The sequence below is a fragment of the Paroedura picta genome, chromosome 8 (genome assembly GCF_049243985.1).
Source record: "Paroedura picta isolate Pp20150507F chromosome 8, Ppicta_v3.0, whole genome shotgun sequence".
Classification (NCBI taxonomy): Eukaryota; Metazoa; Chordata; class Lepidosauria; order Squamata; family Gekkonidae; genus Paroedura; species Paroedura picta.
The window spans coordinates 446,973-463,522 of record NC_135376.1 but is presented as its reverse complement, the minus strand read 5'-3'; the positions used below and the strand labels follow the sequence as shown (position 1 = coordinate 463,522).

General features: G+C 59.9%; 2 protein-coding genes across 3 annotated transcripts; both read right to left on the bottom strand.

The window, feature by feature from the left end:
- Positions 1 to 710: 710 nt before the first annotated feature.
- On the bottom strand, positions 711 to 8,003 carry LOC143842784 (uncharacterized). The gene is made up of 2 exons (XM_077347962.1): positions 7,483 to 8,003; positions 711 to 2,676 (listed from the first exon to the last, which is right to left on the bottom strand). The coding sequence occupies exons 1-2, from the start codon at positions 7,513 to 7,515 to the stop codon at positions 970 to 972; spliced, it is 1,740 nt and encodes a 579-aa protein (XP_077204077.1). The 5' UTR covers positions 7,516 to 8,003; the 3' UTR covers positions 711 to 969.
- A 909-nt stretch (positions 8,004 to 8,912) lies between these two features.
- LOC143842783 (uncharacterized) lies at positions 8,913 to 16,111 on the bottom strand. 2 transcript variants are annotated; one of them, XM_077347961.1, is made up of 2 exons: positions 15,850 to 16,111; positions 8,913 to 11,914 (listed from the first exon to the last, which is right to left on the bottom strand). In XM_077347961.1, exon 2 carries the CDS (start codon positions 11,899 to 11,901, stop codon positions 10,147 to 10,149), a length of 1,755 nt encoding a protein of 584 aa, XP_077204076.1. In that variant the 5' UTR covers positions 11,902 to 11,914; positions 15,850 to 16,111; the 3' UTR covers positions 8,913 to 10,146. The 2 variants fall into 2 exon arrangements, with proteins under 2 accessions (XP_077204076.1, XP_077204075.1); XM_077347960.1 differs by having other exon boundaries at positions 15,882 to 16,110.
- Between the last annotated feature and the right edge of the window lie 439 nt (positions 16,112 to 16,550).

The window sequence follows — 16,550 nt, the reverse complement described above, 5'->3', positions numbered from 1 at the left end:
CCCTCCCTGGTTCCCAGCACCCAAAACGTCTGCAAATGGAGCCCCCCTCCCTACCTACTGCCCCCTCCAAATCAGGAACGAATGCGTTCCACAGCACCAGGCCCCCCACCGCTCCCTGCGGGGCCCCACTGCAAAAAGTGCCCCTCTACACTCCCCCTCTGCTGTTTCCTCTGAATCAGCCCTTATCCCCCGACTGGCCTGCTTACTTGACCTAAGGCTTTCTGGGGGTCTTCCTCTAACCTTATTAAGCCTAAGGGAGGGGTCAGAGAAGGAGGGGTCCAGGTCCGGAGGGAGGCCTCCCCACCTGGCTGCTTTCCTTTGGTTTTGCCCGTCTCCACCACAGGCCAAGCCGGCGTGCCCTTTGGGAGACCAAGCTCAGTCCAGTCCCAGCTCAGGGAGGCTGGATTCTGCCCGCACCCGTCAGGGCATTTTCAGGGTCCCACTTCTCTGCCCCACCCCCGCATATCATTTTGGGCTCTTGCTGGAGTTCCTTTTCGAGGTCCTTTGGGGCCCCTGTGAAAGTGCAGAGGAAGCAGAAGGGTCTCATTTGGGCCATGAACCAGGTGTGGCTCTACACCGCGACAGATTCTAGGCGTGGCTGCTGACATGGCTGCAGGAGGTTTGGACCCTCTTCTCTCTGCCGGTTTTACCAGGGGAAAGCGGCGTTTCCTCGTGGGGGGTGGGAGAAGAGATCTGGAATCCCAAAGAGCCACTTTGGCCAGAATAACCGCTTTATTCACAGCTGCTGAGACTCAAGGGTTCTGGAGCAAGCAGAGGGGAATGCAAAATGGACACTGCTCTTAGCAAAGCAAAATCAAGCATCATTTCTCGCCACCTCCCTGACGGCCAGCAGGACATCCGCCTGCACCTGCTCGTCTGCCCCAGGGAGGCCACCGAGCCATGATCCTGTGCAGAAACGTCCTCCTCACGCTTTGCTGAGGCCAGCGCCGTATCCGACGGCCCCTCCTTCTACGGGGGCTCTTCTTCTTCTTCCTGGACGGTCACCGTCAGGTGGACTCGCCTTGCCCGGCAGGGGGACTCCAGGGCCCACTCTCTGCTGAAGTTCAGTGGCCCTGGGCCACCCCAAGGCAGGTCCAGTGGGAGACACAGGCGGAGGTGGTGGCACCGGTCCGCGCGGCAGGTGAGCCGAATGGCCCCAGCTGGGTCCAGGTAAGGGCACTGAGAGGGGGGCCACGTGGAGCGGAAGGCACCCGGAGCCTGTGCCCTGCAGAGGGCGGCTTCGGGGTCAGGCGGACAGACCAGCTGCTCCTCCCCGATGTCCTGGAGGCTGGCTTCCTCCAGGTAGTCTGGCCTGCTGCAGAAGGCGTCGGCCTTGAGCCTCCACCTGTCCTCGTGCAGCCAGGACACCAGGCCCGCCAGGCGGCAGTCACAGGCCCAGGGGTTGCCTTCCAGGCCCACATGGGAGAGGAGGTGATGGCCATCAAAGGTCCCTTCTGGCAGTGAGGCCAGATGGTTGTGTGCCAGGTCCACCACCGCCAGGCGGGTCAGGTTGGCAAAGGCATCGCTCTGCAGCACGGAGAGGTTGTTGTGGGCCAGGCTCAGCACCTCCAGCCCGCTGAGGTTGGCCAGCACCTCCGTCTGCAGCCTGCTGAGGCAGTTGTGGTCCAAATGCAGCTCCGTGAGGGCGGACAGGCCGCGGAAGGCCCCCGCTGGCAGGCTGCAGAGGAGGTTGTGGGAGAGGCCCAGGCTGGACAGGCGGGAGAGGTTGGCAAAGAGCCCCTCTGGGACGGTCTGCAGGTGGTTGTGGGTCACGGAGAGGTGTGTGAGGTTTGGCATCCCCTGAAAGAGCCCGTCTGGCAGGCCAGCCAGCTGGTTGTGGTCCAGAGCCAAGTGGCCCAAGCTGGCCAGGGAGGAGAAGGTGGTGGGGCAGAGCTGCTGGAAAGCGTTGTGCCGCAGGTGGAGCCGTCTCAGCTGGGACAGGTGGGAGAAGATGCCCCGGGGCAGCTCTGAGAGCCGATTCCCGTCCAGGAAGAGCTCTTGCAGCTGCTCAAGGGGGAGGAATGTTTTGGGGAGGAGGCGTGACAATCGGTTGTCACTGAGATGGAGCACCCGGAGGAACGGCAGCGGCTCAAAGGTCTCCTCCGGCAGCCCTTCAAGGGGGCTTTGAGTCAAATGGAGGGTCTCCAGCTCCTGCAGGGGATGAAAGATGTCGGGAGGCAGAGACTCCACCGGGTTCCCTTGGAGGTGAAGGGACTTCAAGCCAGGGGTGCTGCTGAAGAGGCCCTTCTCCAGGGCTGCGAGGGGACTGAACTTGAGGGAGAGGCGGCTGAGGTTAGCCAAGCCTGCCAAACCCTCCTGGGTCAGGGAACTCAGGTTAGACCCGGAGATGACCAGCTCTTGCAGATTGGGCAGCCCCGCAAAGGCCTCCTCAGCTAAGGAGTGGAGGGGGGTCTTGAGGAGGAGCAGCACGCTCAGGGCACTGCTGTTGCCAAACGCCCAGCTGCCCAGGGACTGCACGGAGGTTTCCGCAAGCACCAGCCGGGTGGCATTGGGAGGGATCCCCTGGGGAACATCTGGAATGGCTTCTCCAGCACAGAACACAGTCATTGCCCCAAAGCACTGGCAGGGAGCCGGGCACGTCCAGGCGGGGCCAGTCAGCCAGGCTGCGGCCAAGAGGCAGCGCCACAGAAGGGGCTCACTGACCCTCCACCATCCCTGTGGGGGAAACACAAATGGAAATTAAGCCTTGGGTTCTCCCCACAAGCTGTACTGGAGCTGGGCAAGTCATGAAGGAAAGGATAGATGACACAGCTCCAACGAGACCCGTCAGAATCACCCACGTTCATGCCCCCCCCCCCGAAAGCCAGCAGCTTCTCTGTCCCTTCTGGAGGACACAGGAGGGCATCTCCTTTTGCAAGGTGCTCTGCTGACTGCTACCCCACCTACATGGCTTGAGGGCCTTTTAAGAAACAGAGAGAATTTGTACAGGCAGGGGTGGGGAACTGGACTCCATCAGCACGTCCTCTTCAGATGGTCACTTCATGCGGGAATTCTCTGAGGAAGGCGAAATTAAGAGCCTCCCTTCACAGAATCATAGAATCACAGAATCATAGAGTTGGAAGGGGCCATACAGGCCATCTAGTTTAAACACATTACTGCGCGTCCTTTTCTCTGCAGCCAATGGGAACAGCACCCTGCCCTCCTCCAAGTGACAACCTTTCAAATATTTAAAGAGGGCTATCATGTCCCCTCTCAACCTCCTTTTCTCCAGGCTGAACATTCCCTAGTCCCTCAACCTATCTTCACAGGGCTTGGTCCCTTGGCCCCAGATCATCCTTGTCGCTCTCCTCTGTACCCTTTCAATTTCATCTACGTCCTTCTTGAAGTGAGGCCTCCAGAAATGCACACAGTACTCCAGGTGTGGTCTGACCAGTGCCGTATACAATGGGACTATGACATCTTGTGATTTTGATGTGATGCCCCTGTTGATACAGCCCAAAATGGCATTTGCCTTTTTTACCGCTGCATCACACTGCCTGCTCATGTTTAGTTTACAATCCACAAGTACCCCAAGGTCTCGTTCACACACAGTGCTACCTAGAAGCATATCCCCCATCCAGTAGGCATGCTTTTCATTTTTCTGACCCAGATGCAGAACTTTACACTTATCTTTATTAAATTGCATCTTGTTCTCATTTGCCCATTTTTCCATTGTGTCAAGATCTCGTTGAACTCTGTCTCTATCTTCCGGAGTATTTGCCAGTCCTCCCAATTTGGTGTCATCTGCAAACTTGATGAGTAGTCCCTCCACCCCCTCATCTAGATCATTAATAAATATGTTAAAAAGTACCGGGCCGAGCACCGAGCCCTGAGGTACCCCGCTACTCACCTCTCTCCAGTCGGATGAAACACCATTGACAACAACTCTTTGTGTGCAGTTCTCTAACCAATTCCCTATCCACCTAACTATCTGAAAATCCAGATTGCAGTCCTTCAACTTATCCATCAGAACATCATGGGGAACCTTGTCAAAAGCTTTACTAAAATCCAAGTAAATGACATCTACCAAATTTCCCCGATCCAGCAAACATGTTACTTGGTCAAAAAAGGAAACCAGGTTGGTCTGGCAGGACCTGTTGGAGACAAATCCATGCTGACTTCCTTGGATCACCAAATTGTCCTCCAGATGTTTGCAGATCGCTCCCTTTAATATCTGCTCCACTATCTTCCCCACAACAGAGGTCAGACTCACTGGTCTGTAGTTTCCCGGGTCATCCTTCCTCCCTTTTTTGAAGATCGGAATAACGTTTGCTCTCTTCCAATCCTCCGGGAAATCTCCAGTCCTTAAAGAGGTCCCGAAGATGATGGACAAGGGTTCTGCAAGTCTTCCAGAGGAAACACAGAGGTTTCCAAACAAATAGCCAAATTCTGTGCCATAGCATGCAAAGGACGACAAAACCGTGATATTGGAAATCTGCCTTTGGTGATCTTTACAAGTTTTATAAAGTTTTAAATGTTTCATTTTAAGTGTTTTTATTGGTGGACATTTTTACACTACCAGGATTTTCTGAATTATGGTTTTGTAAACGGTGTGAATTTTGTAGCTGGCTTGGAGCTGCATTCTAATAAATCTGCGATCAACCTTGAGAGCAGGAGGGTTGAGGAAGGGCCTGTGAGCCCCGCTGCAGAAGCCATGCGTGTCCTTGATCAGAGAAAGAGGGGGGGGAGGGGGAGAGCACGTTCCCCCACAGCATGGATACTTTTATAAACCTCTTTCATTTCTCACCTTAGTGGTTCTTCCTTTGTATCCAGGATCATAAAATCAGAGAGTTGAACGGGGCCATATATAGTCCCACCCCCTGCTCAGTGCAGGATCAGCCTCAAGCATCCAGGAGAAGGATCTGTCCAGCCGCTGCTTGAAGACCGCCAGTGAGGGGGAGCTCCCCACCTCCTTAGGTAGCCCATTCCACTGCTGAACTAGACTCCTAGAATCCTAGAGTGGGAAGGGGCCATGCAGGCCATCTAGTCCCACCCCCTGCTCAAGGCAGATTCAGCCTCAAGCATCCAGGAGAAGGATCTGTCCAGCCGCTGCTTGAAGACCGCCAGTGAGGGGGAGCTCCCCACCTCCTTAGGTAGCCCATTCCACGGCTGAACTAGACTCCTAGAATCCTAGAGTGGGAAGGGGCCATGCAGGCCATCCAGTCCCACCCCCTGCTCAAGGCAGATTCAGCCTCAAGCATCCAGGAGAAGGATCTGTCCAGCCGCTGCTTGAAGACAGCATGTGAGGGGGAGCTCCCCACCTCCTTAGGCATCCCCTTCCACTGCTGAACTAGACTCAGAGAATCCTAGAGTGAGAAGGGGTCATCCAGGCCATCTAGTCCCACCCATTGTTCAGTGCAGGATCAGCCTCAAGCATCCAGGAGAAGGATCTGTCCAGCCGTTGCTTGAAGTCTTCCAGTGAGGGGGAGCTCCCCACCTCCTTAGGCAGCCCACTCCATGGCTGAACTAGACTCCTAGAATCCCAGAGTGGGAAGGGGCCATGCAGGCCAACCAGTCCCACCCCCTTCTCAGTGCAGGAGCAGCCTCAAGCATCCAGGAGAAGGATCTGTCCAGCCGCTGCTTGAAGACGGCCAGTGAGGGGGAGCTCCCCACCTCCTCAGGCAGCCCCTTCCACTGCTGAACTAGACTCCTAGAATCCTAGAGTGGGAAGGGTCCATGCAGGCCATCTAGTCCCACCCCCTGCTCAGTGCAGGATCAGCCTCAGGCAGGCTTAGCCTCACTGGCAGTCTTCCAGCAAAGGTTGGATACACACTTTTCTTGGATGCTTTAGTATGCTTAGGGCTGATCCTGCGTTCAGCAGGGGTTTGTACTAGATGGCCTGTGTGGCCCCTTCCAACTCTATGATTCTGTGATTCTGTGATTGAGGCTGATCCTGGATAGAGCAGGGGTTTGTACTAGATGGCCTGCATGGCCCCTTCCAACTCTATGATTCTATGATTCATCCAGGAGAAGGATCTGTCCAGCTGCTGCTTGAAGACCACCAGTGAGGGGGAGCTCCCCACCTCCTGAGGCAGCCAATCCCACTGCTGAACTAGACTCCTAGAATCCTAGAGTGGGAAGGGGCCATGCAGGCCATCTAGTCCCACCACCTGCTCAGTGCAGGGTCAGCCTAAAGCATCCAGGAGAAGGATCTGTCCAGCTGCTGCTTGAAGACCACCATTGAGGGGGAGCTCCCCACCTCCTGAGGCAGCCCACTCCTCTGCTGATCTAGACTCATAACAATAACAATAAAGAATAAAGAACCTTATTATTCTATGCAATGACAGCAGCAAGACTGGTTATAGCCAGAAAATTGAAGATACAAGCTTTACCTTCAATAGAGGACTGGTTGACTAAACAGGAAGATTTGTCCAAGATGGCCAAACTGACATTGCTGGTTAATGGAAAAACTGAAGATGTCTTTCAAGAACAATGGGGTCCTTATTTGAACTATTTAAGAAAATAAGGGGATATAATGGGGTTTTATACTAGAATGTTTGTCGAGAACAGTTTATATAATCTAACCAATGTAGTTTTTGTATATTATTTCTTAATAGAATAATAAAAATATGTAATAAAAAAAGAATAAAGAAATAATAGAAGATTCAAGACTCTACCGAAGTCCCTTTTGGATATTGTGCTTGCCCCCTTGGTATCCCAGGGCCTCTGCAGTTGATTTCCTTCTGGAGAACTTGGCACTGAGGGTGCTCTTTCCAGCTGGAGGGGCCATTTTCCAGCTGGAGGGTGGTCAGAGCTCCCTAGCAGCAGGGCGTCATCAGCTACCCCCTCACGTGGGTCTTCTATAAACATGTGGGGAAGTCCCAGGCCCAGAGCCAAGCCCTGTGCCCGGCCCCCTCCAATGGGGAACGCTGCAGACCACGGCTTCCCACCCTCTCCCCTGCCCCCTTTCCACACCAAGAGGGAATTACAATAAAAACCACACTCTCAAAAGGCTACAGTACTTGGTTGCCAGAGATGCCACTAGAACATTTGTGTGTGTACTCATACACGTGTGCACTTGTGTGAAATGATCTTCGGTGTGGCGCGGGGCTTCCTCCAGCCCTGTCACGGGTGCCACTCTGGAAGGCCAATGGTCTGGAAGGCCTCCTCGGAGGGCGCTTCTCCCTTGGTGTGCCCCACAGAGGTTGCTTTAGAAGGGAGCCTGCCGTGGCCGGAGTGGGGCTGGGCAGGCCACGTCCCTGAATGTGTCCCTCTGAGCCATGACTGTGCTGCTCTCGGCACAGACCCAGCCTCCTCCTCCTCCTCCTCCTCCCAGGCAGAAGCCTCTTCCCTGTCTGGCACAAGGCGTTTTGTGCCTCCAACCAGCCCCAGAGCACGCCACTGCAAGAGCCCCGTGGCCCCCAAGCCCTGCCACACCTCCTGGGGAGGGAACACCCATCAGGTGGCCCTGAGCCCCCATCCTGTCAAGCTCCTCCTGTGCACAGAGGGGGCATTTCCCTTCTGCACCTGTGGGACACTTACCGTCAGCCGGGTTGACCCCCCATCCAGAGCCATGGTGCCGTCTCGCCTTGAGTGCCCTCCGAGAGGCCCTTGGTCCAGCAGCCGTTGTCCACCAAGCAAGGCCGGGAGTTTGTGGGCAGCCCAGCTGCTGTGGCTGATTGGAGGCAACCCCCCTCCTCCCAAAACTCATTCCAGGCAGAGGCTGGCTGCCTCCCTGGGGGCGGGGAGAGGTCACTGGCCTCTGGGTCAACAGGCCCACGTTCACCCCGCCTGTAGCTTAGCTGCCGGAGGGAAGGAAGGAAGGAAGGAAGGAAGGAGACTGCTTTAGGATGCTCTGGGCTGATCCTGCGTTGAGCAGGGGGGTGCACTAGATGGCCTGTATGGCCCCTTCCCACTCTAGGATTCTAGGATTCTATGAGACTGTGGCTGACCTGCATGTGGAGGGGTCACCTTCTGGCCACATCCCCCCCCCCATTTCACAGGCTCAGGGACCCCAAGTAGAAGGCAGGGGTGTGTTTCCTTGTGGGCATCTGAGGGGCAGACTCCAGAGAGCTCTCCTCCGGTGACACTCTGCACTTAGTGAGTGAGGGGGGCCTTTGAGACAGACACCCCACTTTTCTCCATGAGGCCAGCAGAAGAGCCTCCCCAAAACATGCAGCTTAAACCAACTCCTGAGCACCCGGGGAGGGCGGTATATAAATATAAATAAATAAAAATAATAAATAATAAATAAATGGGCTCGGAGGGGAGGGGAGAGGGGAGAGGGAGCCTGGCCAGAAGAGCACAGGGCAATCTCCGGAATGGCCAGGCTGCCAGGAGAGCGTGCCAGGGCCTCGTTGGCACAATGGGTGCTGCCCCCCTCGCCCGGCAGCATCGGGGGGCACATTGGTGCCCAGGGGCCAGGTGGGTCTGCTCCGGGAAAGGGCTCCCGAGGGCTCCGCAGCAGCAGCAGGTGCCCGTGTCGGCCGCTGCAGCTTCCGAGACTCCGCTCTGCCTGCCTGGCCCCCAGGCATCCGTCCCGCGGCCTCCAGGAGGCCCAGCGGCAGACAGGCGGGCGGGCGGGCAGTCCGCCAAGCCCCCTGCCCTTTGGACCGGCTGGCCGGGCGAGGGCGGCCCCGCAGGTCGCCGTGTGCAGAGCGGGAGGGAGAGGGGGGGGGCTGCCAAAGGGCTCGGCCTCAACGCCTTGGTCTCCCGGGGGGGGCGGGGGGGGTCTTACAGGGGATTCCAGAATCTCCATGCACCTCCCCCCCCCCGAGTTCTTCCTCACTTTCCCTTGAACGTTTAACTCTTTTTCTGTTATTTCTCTCTCGTGTCCCCTTGTGAATAGGTTTGCATGCATTCAATGAGAAGCTTCATCTTGTATTATTTCTTTTATTTAAAGTGTCTGTGTGTTGGGCGGGGGGGGGGTTAAACTCCCCGCCCCCCCCCCTCCCTTGAGCACGGCCCTCCGTGGTCTCCCCGCGAGCTGCCGCGGTGGCTGGCCAGGCCCGGCCAGGCCGCCTCGCTCCTCCTACCCCCCCCCCCCCCGCGCCTGCTGGCCGCGCGGGGCTCCTGCGGGAGGCAGCCAAGGGCAGAGCGGCTCGAGCGGCTGGCTGGCTGGCTGGCTGGCTGGCTGGCTGGCACCGGCGGGGTGGAAGGCTGCGCTGCCAGCAGAGGCCTGCTTGGCCCGCTAGAGGGGGGCCGAGTGCCGCGGAAGGGACTTTCCTGCCCTGAAGCCCCCGGGGCGGGGCGGGGCGGGGCGGGGTGCTGTGAAGGTGGGCTCCCCGCAGGCCCCCCTTCTGGCCACGCCCTCCCGTTGGCTGAAGCCTCTCCCGGCAGAGGTGGACGGATCTCCGGGCTCCAAGGCAGCCCCTTTGGGTGCGGCCTGGAAGAGGAGGAGCAGCAGGAGCAGCGGGCAGGCAGGGGAGCATGGAGCCCACGGCAGGGCCACCGCCAGACTCGGGAAGAGACCTCCGTGGGAAGAGGCCGTGGAAGGGAGACGTGGGATCTTTCAGGGGTCTGGGGAGGGGGAGGCTTGAGGGAGCCCTCAAGGGCCTGTCACGCTTTCTCCCCATCGAGGTGGGCCGATGGAGGGGCTGATGCCCAGGGCGCGATGGAGGGCCATTCTCTTGCAGGGATGGCCAGCTGGGGACATGGCCTCTCCCTCCCTCCCCGGAGGCTTCCGTGTGGGTGGCCTGGGCCTGAGGCTTGGCACTGATTCCTCTTGCTCCCCAGGCCTGGCCTCCCCTTCCGCAGAGAAGACACCTGTCAGGTCATCCCAGCTCTGTGTGTCAGAGGAAGAGAGAAGGGCTGGCCTCTGAGCCACCTCCCTGGCTCCACATGGCTCGAGCAGGGCCAGCGTCTGGAGGGTGACACTTGCCCCCCACCCCCACCGATCCACCAGGGGGCAGCACTTTGGGGAGGCGCATGGCCTAGAGAAGCAGCCACCCCACCGGACGGGCCCCGGGGCTCCCCCAATCTCAGGCTGCTTTTGCAAGGGAGCTGTCTCCTGGCTACCGGCCATGGGCTTTTGATCCCAGGAGGGGGAGCCCCAAGGGCCTGTGGGTGGGGGCAGGGACCCCCACGTGTGTCAGATTGGGAAGAGGAGAATGGAATGCGGGGGGGGGCAAAAGGATGAGAAAGAGGTGGGCACATGGCTCTCTTTCCTGGCCCTTCAGACAGGGGAGGGGGATTGTCTGGGCTCTCCTACGCTCTTCCTCCTGCCCGCCGCAGACGACTCTTTCTCTGGTGCCCGTAGAGAGCTGCAGCCACAACTGTGCCCAGAAGCAGAGCACAGCCCACCACAATGAAGGTGACCACCACCCCCGTCTGGGTGCGTGTCAGGCCCCAAATGCCGCCCTGGGTGTGCTCCAGGCCAGGGCTGGGGATCCCCGTTGTGGCCCTTGGCCGATCCTGCTCCGTCTCAGCACTGCCCGGCTCATTGTCCAGCGGCCACTGGGACGGGGTTCCTGGAGTCTGCTCCCGGGCAGGGCCCTCCGTCTGGCCAGTGGTGGCCGCCTGCCTGTCCGTGCCCGCAGGGGCCTCAGAGGCTAAGAGACTCTCGTCCAGCTCCACAAGGGTCTGCCCCTGCAGGCGAAGCGGGAGAGCACACACCGGACGGCTGCCCCCCAGGCGAGGCAGGTTCTCTTGCAGCCACTTCTTGAGCGCCAGCAGACGGCCGTCACAGGTCCAAGGGTTATTGTGCAGCCACACCTGCTGCAAGTGGGGCAGGCGGTTGAAGATGCCCCCCGGGAGGCTGCCCAGGGAGTTGTTCTGCAGCTGCAAGGTCATCAGGCCTGGCGTGCTCTGGAAGAGCAGCCCCGGGAGGGAACGGAGCTGGTTGTTCTGCAAGGAAAGGTTCTGCAGCTGGGCCAGGCCCCGGAAGGTCCCCCCCTCCAGGGCGTGGAGCTCATTGGTGTGCAAGGAGAGCTCCCCCAGGGCCTCCAGGCCAGCAAAGGCTGAAGGGGAGACCCAGCGGAGGCGGTTCCTGCTCAGGACAAGGAGCTGCAAGCCGGTGAGGTTGCTGAAAACATGGCCCGGCAGGGTGGCCAGCTGGTTGTCGTACAGCCACAGCTCCCGCAGGTGGGGCGTGGGCCCAAAGGTCCCTGGCTGCAGCTCCCGCAGAGCATTGCCAAAGAGCGAGAGCCGGCTGAGCTCTGGCAGGTCCAGGAAGATGCCAGGTGGGAGCGCCTCCAGACGGTTGTTGGAGAGGAACAGCTTCTGCAGGCGGTGGTTGGTGGAGAAGAGCCCAGGGGAGAGCTGCTGGAGGCGGTTCTGATGGAGGCCCAGTTCCTGCAGCTCCTCGAGGGCCTCCAAGGCCTGGGGGGGCACCTCAGCCAGCTGGTTCTCATAGAGCCGCAGCACCTGGAGGCGCCGCAGGTGGGCGAAGAGGGGAGGCGGGAGGCGGGAGAGGCGATTCTTGGCCAGGTTGAGCTTGGTGAGGGAGGCCAGCGGGTCGAACACGCCGGGCGGGAGGGCCGGCAAGCTATTGCCCTGCAGCTGGAGCTCCTTCAGGCCGCTGAGTGGAGCAAAGTGGGCAGGGTGGAGGTGAAGGAGCCGGTTGCCGGAGAGCAGGAGGGACTCCAGCCTGGGCAGGCTCTGGAAGACGTCTGAGGGCAGCTCCTGGATCTGGTTGCTAGACAGGCTGAGGTAGCGCAAGGAGACCAGGTGGCGGAAGGCCCCGGGGCTGAGGCGGGACAAGGCGTTCTTCTCCATCCGCAGGGCAATGAGGACCGAGGCGTTCCCGAAAGCAGCCTCCCCCAGCTCGGCAATGCGGGTGCTAATGACCTGCAGGCTCATGGCATTGCTGGGCAGGGGCCCGGGCATCTCTGCAATGTTGGGCCCGGAGCACTCCACCTGGGCAGACCGGGAGCAGGCGCAGTCTTCCGGGCAATGGGCACAGGCCAGGCCCAGGAGCACAAAGCCCGTCAGGAGGGAGAGGCGGCCCCTCAGCTGTGCCATGGCGGAGGAGGGCCTGCGAGCAAAGCACACAGAGAATGAGGGGTCAGCCCAGCAACCCACCCATCCTCCCCCCTCCCATGGTGACGTAGACTATTCCTGCACGGGAACCCCTGACGATTTGGGGGAGGAGTCTGGGGAGGGCAGGGACCCCCATGGGGCACATGGCCATCGAGTCCACCCTCCAATGCATCCATTTTCTCCGGGGGGGGGGGGGCTGCTCATGCAGAGATTGAGCTGTAATTCCAGGGGATTCCCAGGTCTTACTGAAGGCTGACATCCCTAATACTTGTCCTTTGTGTATTTCCACCTGCCACACAGCTGTGGGAGTCATAAGAGTGGAATGCGTGCTGTGTACAAAGGGAGAAGATGCCCCTTCTTTTGTTGTCAGACCCCCCCCCCCCAAGACAGTGATGTGGAGCCGGCCTGCTATGCAGAATACTCCCTTCCCTCTCTTGACTAACCCCCTGGGCCCATAACCCATGCTAGAAGAGCCCCCAATTCATTGGCCCAGAAGGGCATCGGAGCCACTTGTCCGGCTAAAAGGGGGGCATGTTGGCTGCTTTCTCCTCTGCTCCCTTGGGGAAGCCCTCTGAAGGGGTCTCCACCATCTCTCCTGGCAGCGAATCTGAGGTGGGACAGAACCCTGGCAGGGAGGGAGAAGGATTTCGGAGAGCTGTGTACAACTGTAGCTAAAGAGGGAGAGAAGGGGAGTTGTCCCCTGCTTACAACTGCCAGGGGTCTGGATTTTTCCACCCACCCCCCAGGAAAAATCAGTAGAGCCCTTGCTTAGCTTCCCTGCAGAGCCCCACAGTGGGCAAGGGGGCACTGGAGGTCCCTTTGGGCAGCCAGCCTCTGCTCCTTCCTGCAGCCCAACTCAGCCTTGATCTTTCTCTGCCCATGCAAGGGACATTCTGCAGCCGGCCTGGTCCTCTCCCCCGCTCCCAGTCCCATGGCAGGGGCAGTTACAGCCGAGAGCTGGGAGCGGATTCCCTTGCCTCGGCTGCCTCAGTTCTGAATTGGAGGAGGGGGAAGGGAAGGAGAGGCAGCAGGAATGTGGAACTTGGCCGACAGCAGGATTGTTAATTTTGGAAAGCATTCAGGCAAGGAAAGACATGGAAATCAGCCCTTTCCCCAGCCAGCCCTTCCATGGGGCTGCCCCCCCTTTGCCCAGGCCATCTAGGGCAGCCCAACCCAAGTGTGCTTGCAGAGCCAGAAGCCAAGCTGCTGCCGTCAGCAGAGCCAGAACCGAACCATAGCTGGCTCCAAGGCTTGTGGGTGGAAACTCTGAGCGAGGGGATGGCCGGAGGGGTTTGTGGTGGCTGTAATTGCACCCCAGCCCCACCACCACCATCCCTCCTGTGGGCTCTGGCTGCAGCCCCTCAGCCCGGCCGCCAGCACATTCAGGACCCGTTAGGTAATCCTGGCAGGTCAGGCCCCGGCACTGCAGGAACCCAGGGGCAGAAGAGCTCCAAGCACTCCCCCCCCCCGTTTCTCCCGTGGGTCCCCTAGCCAAGCCACACCACTGACAAACCTTTCCCGTCCAAAGGTCAGGGCCGTCCTGAGCACCCAGAGCCCCGCAGGCCCTGCATCAGCCACAGCCAGGAGGAGACCCCACACGGCATGGGCCCTCTGCAGCAATCCGGGCGGAGTGGCCCCAGCAAGTGGGGCTTGGCTCCCTTTACTCCTGCTGCCAGCCACCGAAGTGGCCCAGCTCTCTGCAGCTCTCCTTGGAAAGTCACTGAGTGGCCAGCCCCCCCTCTGGAACATGCAGGGGCTGCCCAAAAGCCCACCAGTGGAACGCTTCCTCTGACCATGGGCTGGCCCATGAGCAGACCCAGCGGGGGCTGCTCCACAGCTTCCAGGAGCGGATTCGGCCTCTAGCCCAGCCTCGCCTGTTGCTTTCTCTCCAACAGAGGGGTTTGCTGTGCTCTCCCCTGGGGCCACCAAGGCCCAGTTGGGGCCCCAAGGGCCTCCTCACAGCATGTCTCCCTTTCCATCCCACAAGTCACCAACAGCCTCCCTGAAGGCTCAGGTGCTGAGAAGCAACATCCCTGCGGAGGCTATGGAAGTTTTTAAGCAGAGGCTATATAGCCATCTAATGACTGGGGAAGGCACTGGCAAACCACCCCGTATTGAGTCTGCCAAGAAAACGCTAGAGGGCGTCACACCAAGGGTCAGACATGACCCGGTGCTTGCACAGGGGATACCTTTACCTTTACCTTTATATATCCATCTAACGGAAATGCTGATTCTGGGAACTTGGGCAGGTGGTGAGTGGCTGGGCAGAAGGGAGTGTGTCTGAGCTTGGCTCTTGTGGCCCCTTCTTGCAGGCCCAGGGGAATGCTGATCTCCACTTTGTGGGCAGAAGGTGAATTTCCTCTGGCCCAGACTGGCCAGGGATTCTGGGGTTTTTTGGGTGGGCGGGGGGACATCACCTGGGCATGGAACTGGGGTCACTGTGGGTGGGCAGGTAGTTGGAAATCTCCAGAATTCTGCTCGTGGTCCCAGGTCCCAGAGAAGCACACCTGGCCTCTACCCAGGCCAGGGCCTTTTCGGTCCTGGCCCCAGTCTGGTGGAATGAGCTCTCAGAAGAGCCGAGGGGCCAGACAGAGCCTGCAAAACGGAGCTCTTCCTCCAAGTATTTGACCGATGCCGGACCAGGAACAGCTGAGGCCCCTCCTCCAGGCAACACTCTGCCTCTTGCAAACCCCCTCCCCGTGATTATGGGGATGGGGGGGGGAGAGAGGATTATGCTGCTTCTGGTGTTTATGTCATGGAGGGGTTGACTGGTTTTATTGGTGGTTTTATTTTGTTTTATGTGACCTGCCATGAGTCCATGGAGAGTGGTGGGATATAAATAAATAAACAAACAAATACGGGGTTGGTCTAGATGACCCTGGGTGTCCCTTCCAAGTCCCTGATTCTATGGCCGGGCGGGCAAAAACAACCACAGCCCTGGCAGACTCTGCTGAGGGTCCAGGAAGGTCCTTCCCATGCTGCTGACCCCCCTCCCTGTCCCTAGCCCCTAGCCCAGGCTTCCCCAACTGAACTGTGAACCCCTGGGGAGAGGGGGGAGGGAAGAAGGGACCAAGAAGGGCTGGATTTTGTAATCTGCTTTTCACTGGCCAAAGGAATCTCCAAGCGGCTGACAATCCGCTTCCTCTCCCCACATCAGACGCCCTGTGAGGGACGCCCTGTGAGGGCTGAGAGAGCTCTGAGAGAAAGGCTCTGTGAGAACAGCTCTGAAATAACTGGCCCTGGCCCAAGCCCCCCCCAGCAGGCTGCATGTGGAGGAGGAATGGGGAATCAGACCGCGACCCCTGCAGAGTGGGCGTGGGGCTTGGAGAGGCCGGCGTTTGGGGCTAAGGAGGGGCTCAGGCAATTCCCCCAAACACACCGAGCAGCCCCTTCCTCGAGGGGAGCGGCGGAGCCCCGGGCTCCCTGACCCCAGCAGCCGCCCGCAAGACCACCTCTTGGGCCGGCCGGCCCATCTCTCCCTGCCCCCTGGGCCGCGGTGGGTGGGGAGGGCACGTCCCCGGCCGTCAAAGGCCTTCCCTGGGTGAGCGAGAGGGGCCGTGGGCCGGCTGAGGCTGGGGGGCATCGGCGCCCGCTCCCCCGCGCTGGGCTGCTCGCCGCCTCTCCCCGCCCGCATCGGGACGCCGCGGGCGCGCTGGCGGAAAAGCTCCCGGGCGGGAGGGGAGTGGCGCCGTCGGAAGGAAGGCAGGAAGCCGCGCTGGCAGGCGGGCAGGGAGGGATGCCTTGGCCCTGCGGGCGACGCTCCTCCGCCGGCAAGCCTAGCCAGCCGGCGCCCGCGCAGAGAGCGAGAGGGAAAGAGAGAGGGGGCGCCCTGCGTAGCCCCCCTGGCCGCCCACCCACACTTCTCCCCCCCCCCCGCCCGCCCGCCCGCCCGCCCGCCCGCCTCCGAGAGCCGCCCGGTGTCAAGGCCACCTCAGAGCCCCCAGGCCGCCGAAGGAACTCACGAGCCGCAGGCGGACGGGCAGCGGGAGGCTCCGTCGGCGGGGCTGGGCGTCCGAGTGCGCCGCCGTCTCCTCGTCCTGGCCGCCTCCGCCCGGTATTTAAACCGCGCGGACCAATGAATCAGCTAAGGGGAGCGTCACCGGGTGCGGAAATCCCATCTCTGGCAAGAGAGGCGTCGAGTCGGGTTCGCAGAGAGACCCCCGAGGGCCACCCAGGCCAGCGCCCTGCCCTCCTCGCGACTCCTGAGAGGGGCTCCTCCCCTCCCCTCCTCAACGCTTCCCACCAAGGAGCCTCCAGCACCCACCCAGGGAGCAGACAGCCCTCCCCACCAGAAAGGGCTTCCGAAGATCGGAGGGGAACCTCCTTTCTTGTCATTTCAACCCATTGCTCCTCCTCCTCCTCCTTGGCCCTAAAGCCGCAGGAAAGGAGGTGGCCCTTTTCTTGGATGCTTAGGGCTGATCCTGCGTTGAGCAGGGGGTTGGACTAGATGGTCTGTATGGCCCCTTCCAACTCTACGATTAGGCAGCCCACTCCATGGCTGAACTGGACTCCTAGAATCCTAGAGTGGGAAGGGGCCATGCCGGCCATCTAGTCCCACCCCCTGCTCAATGCGGGATCAGCCTCCAGCATCCAAGAGAAGGATCTGTCCAGCCGCTGCTTGAAGACCGCCA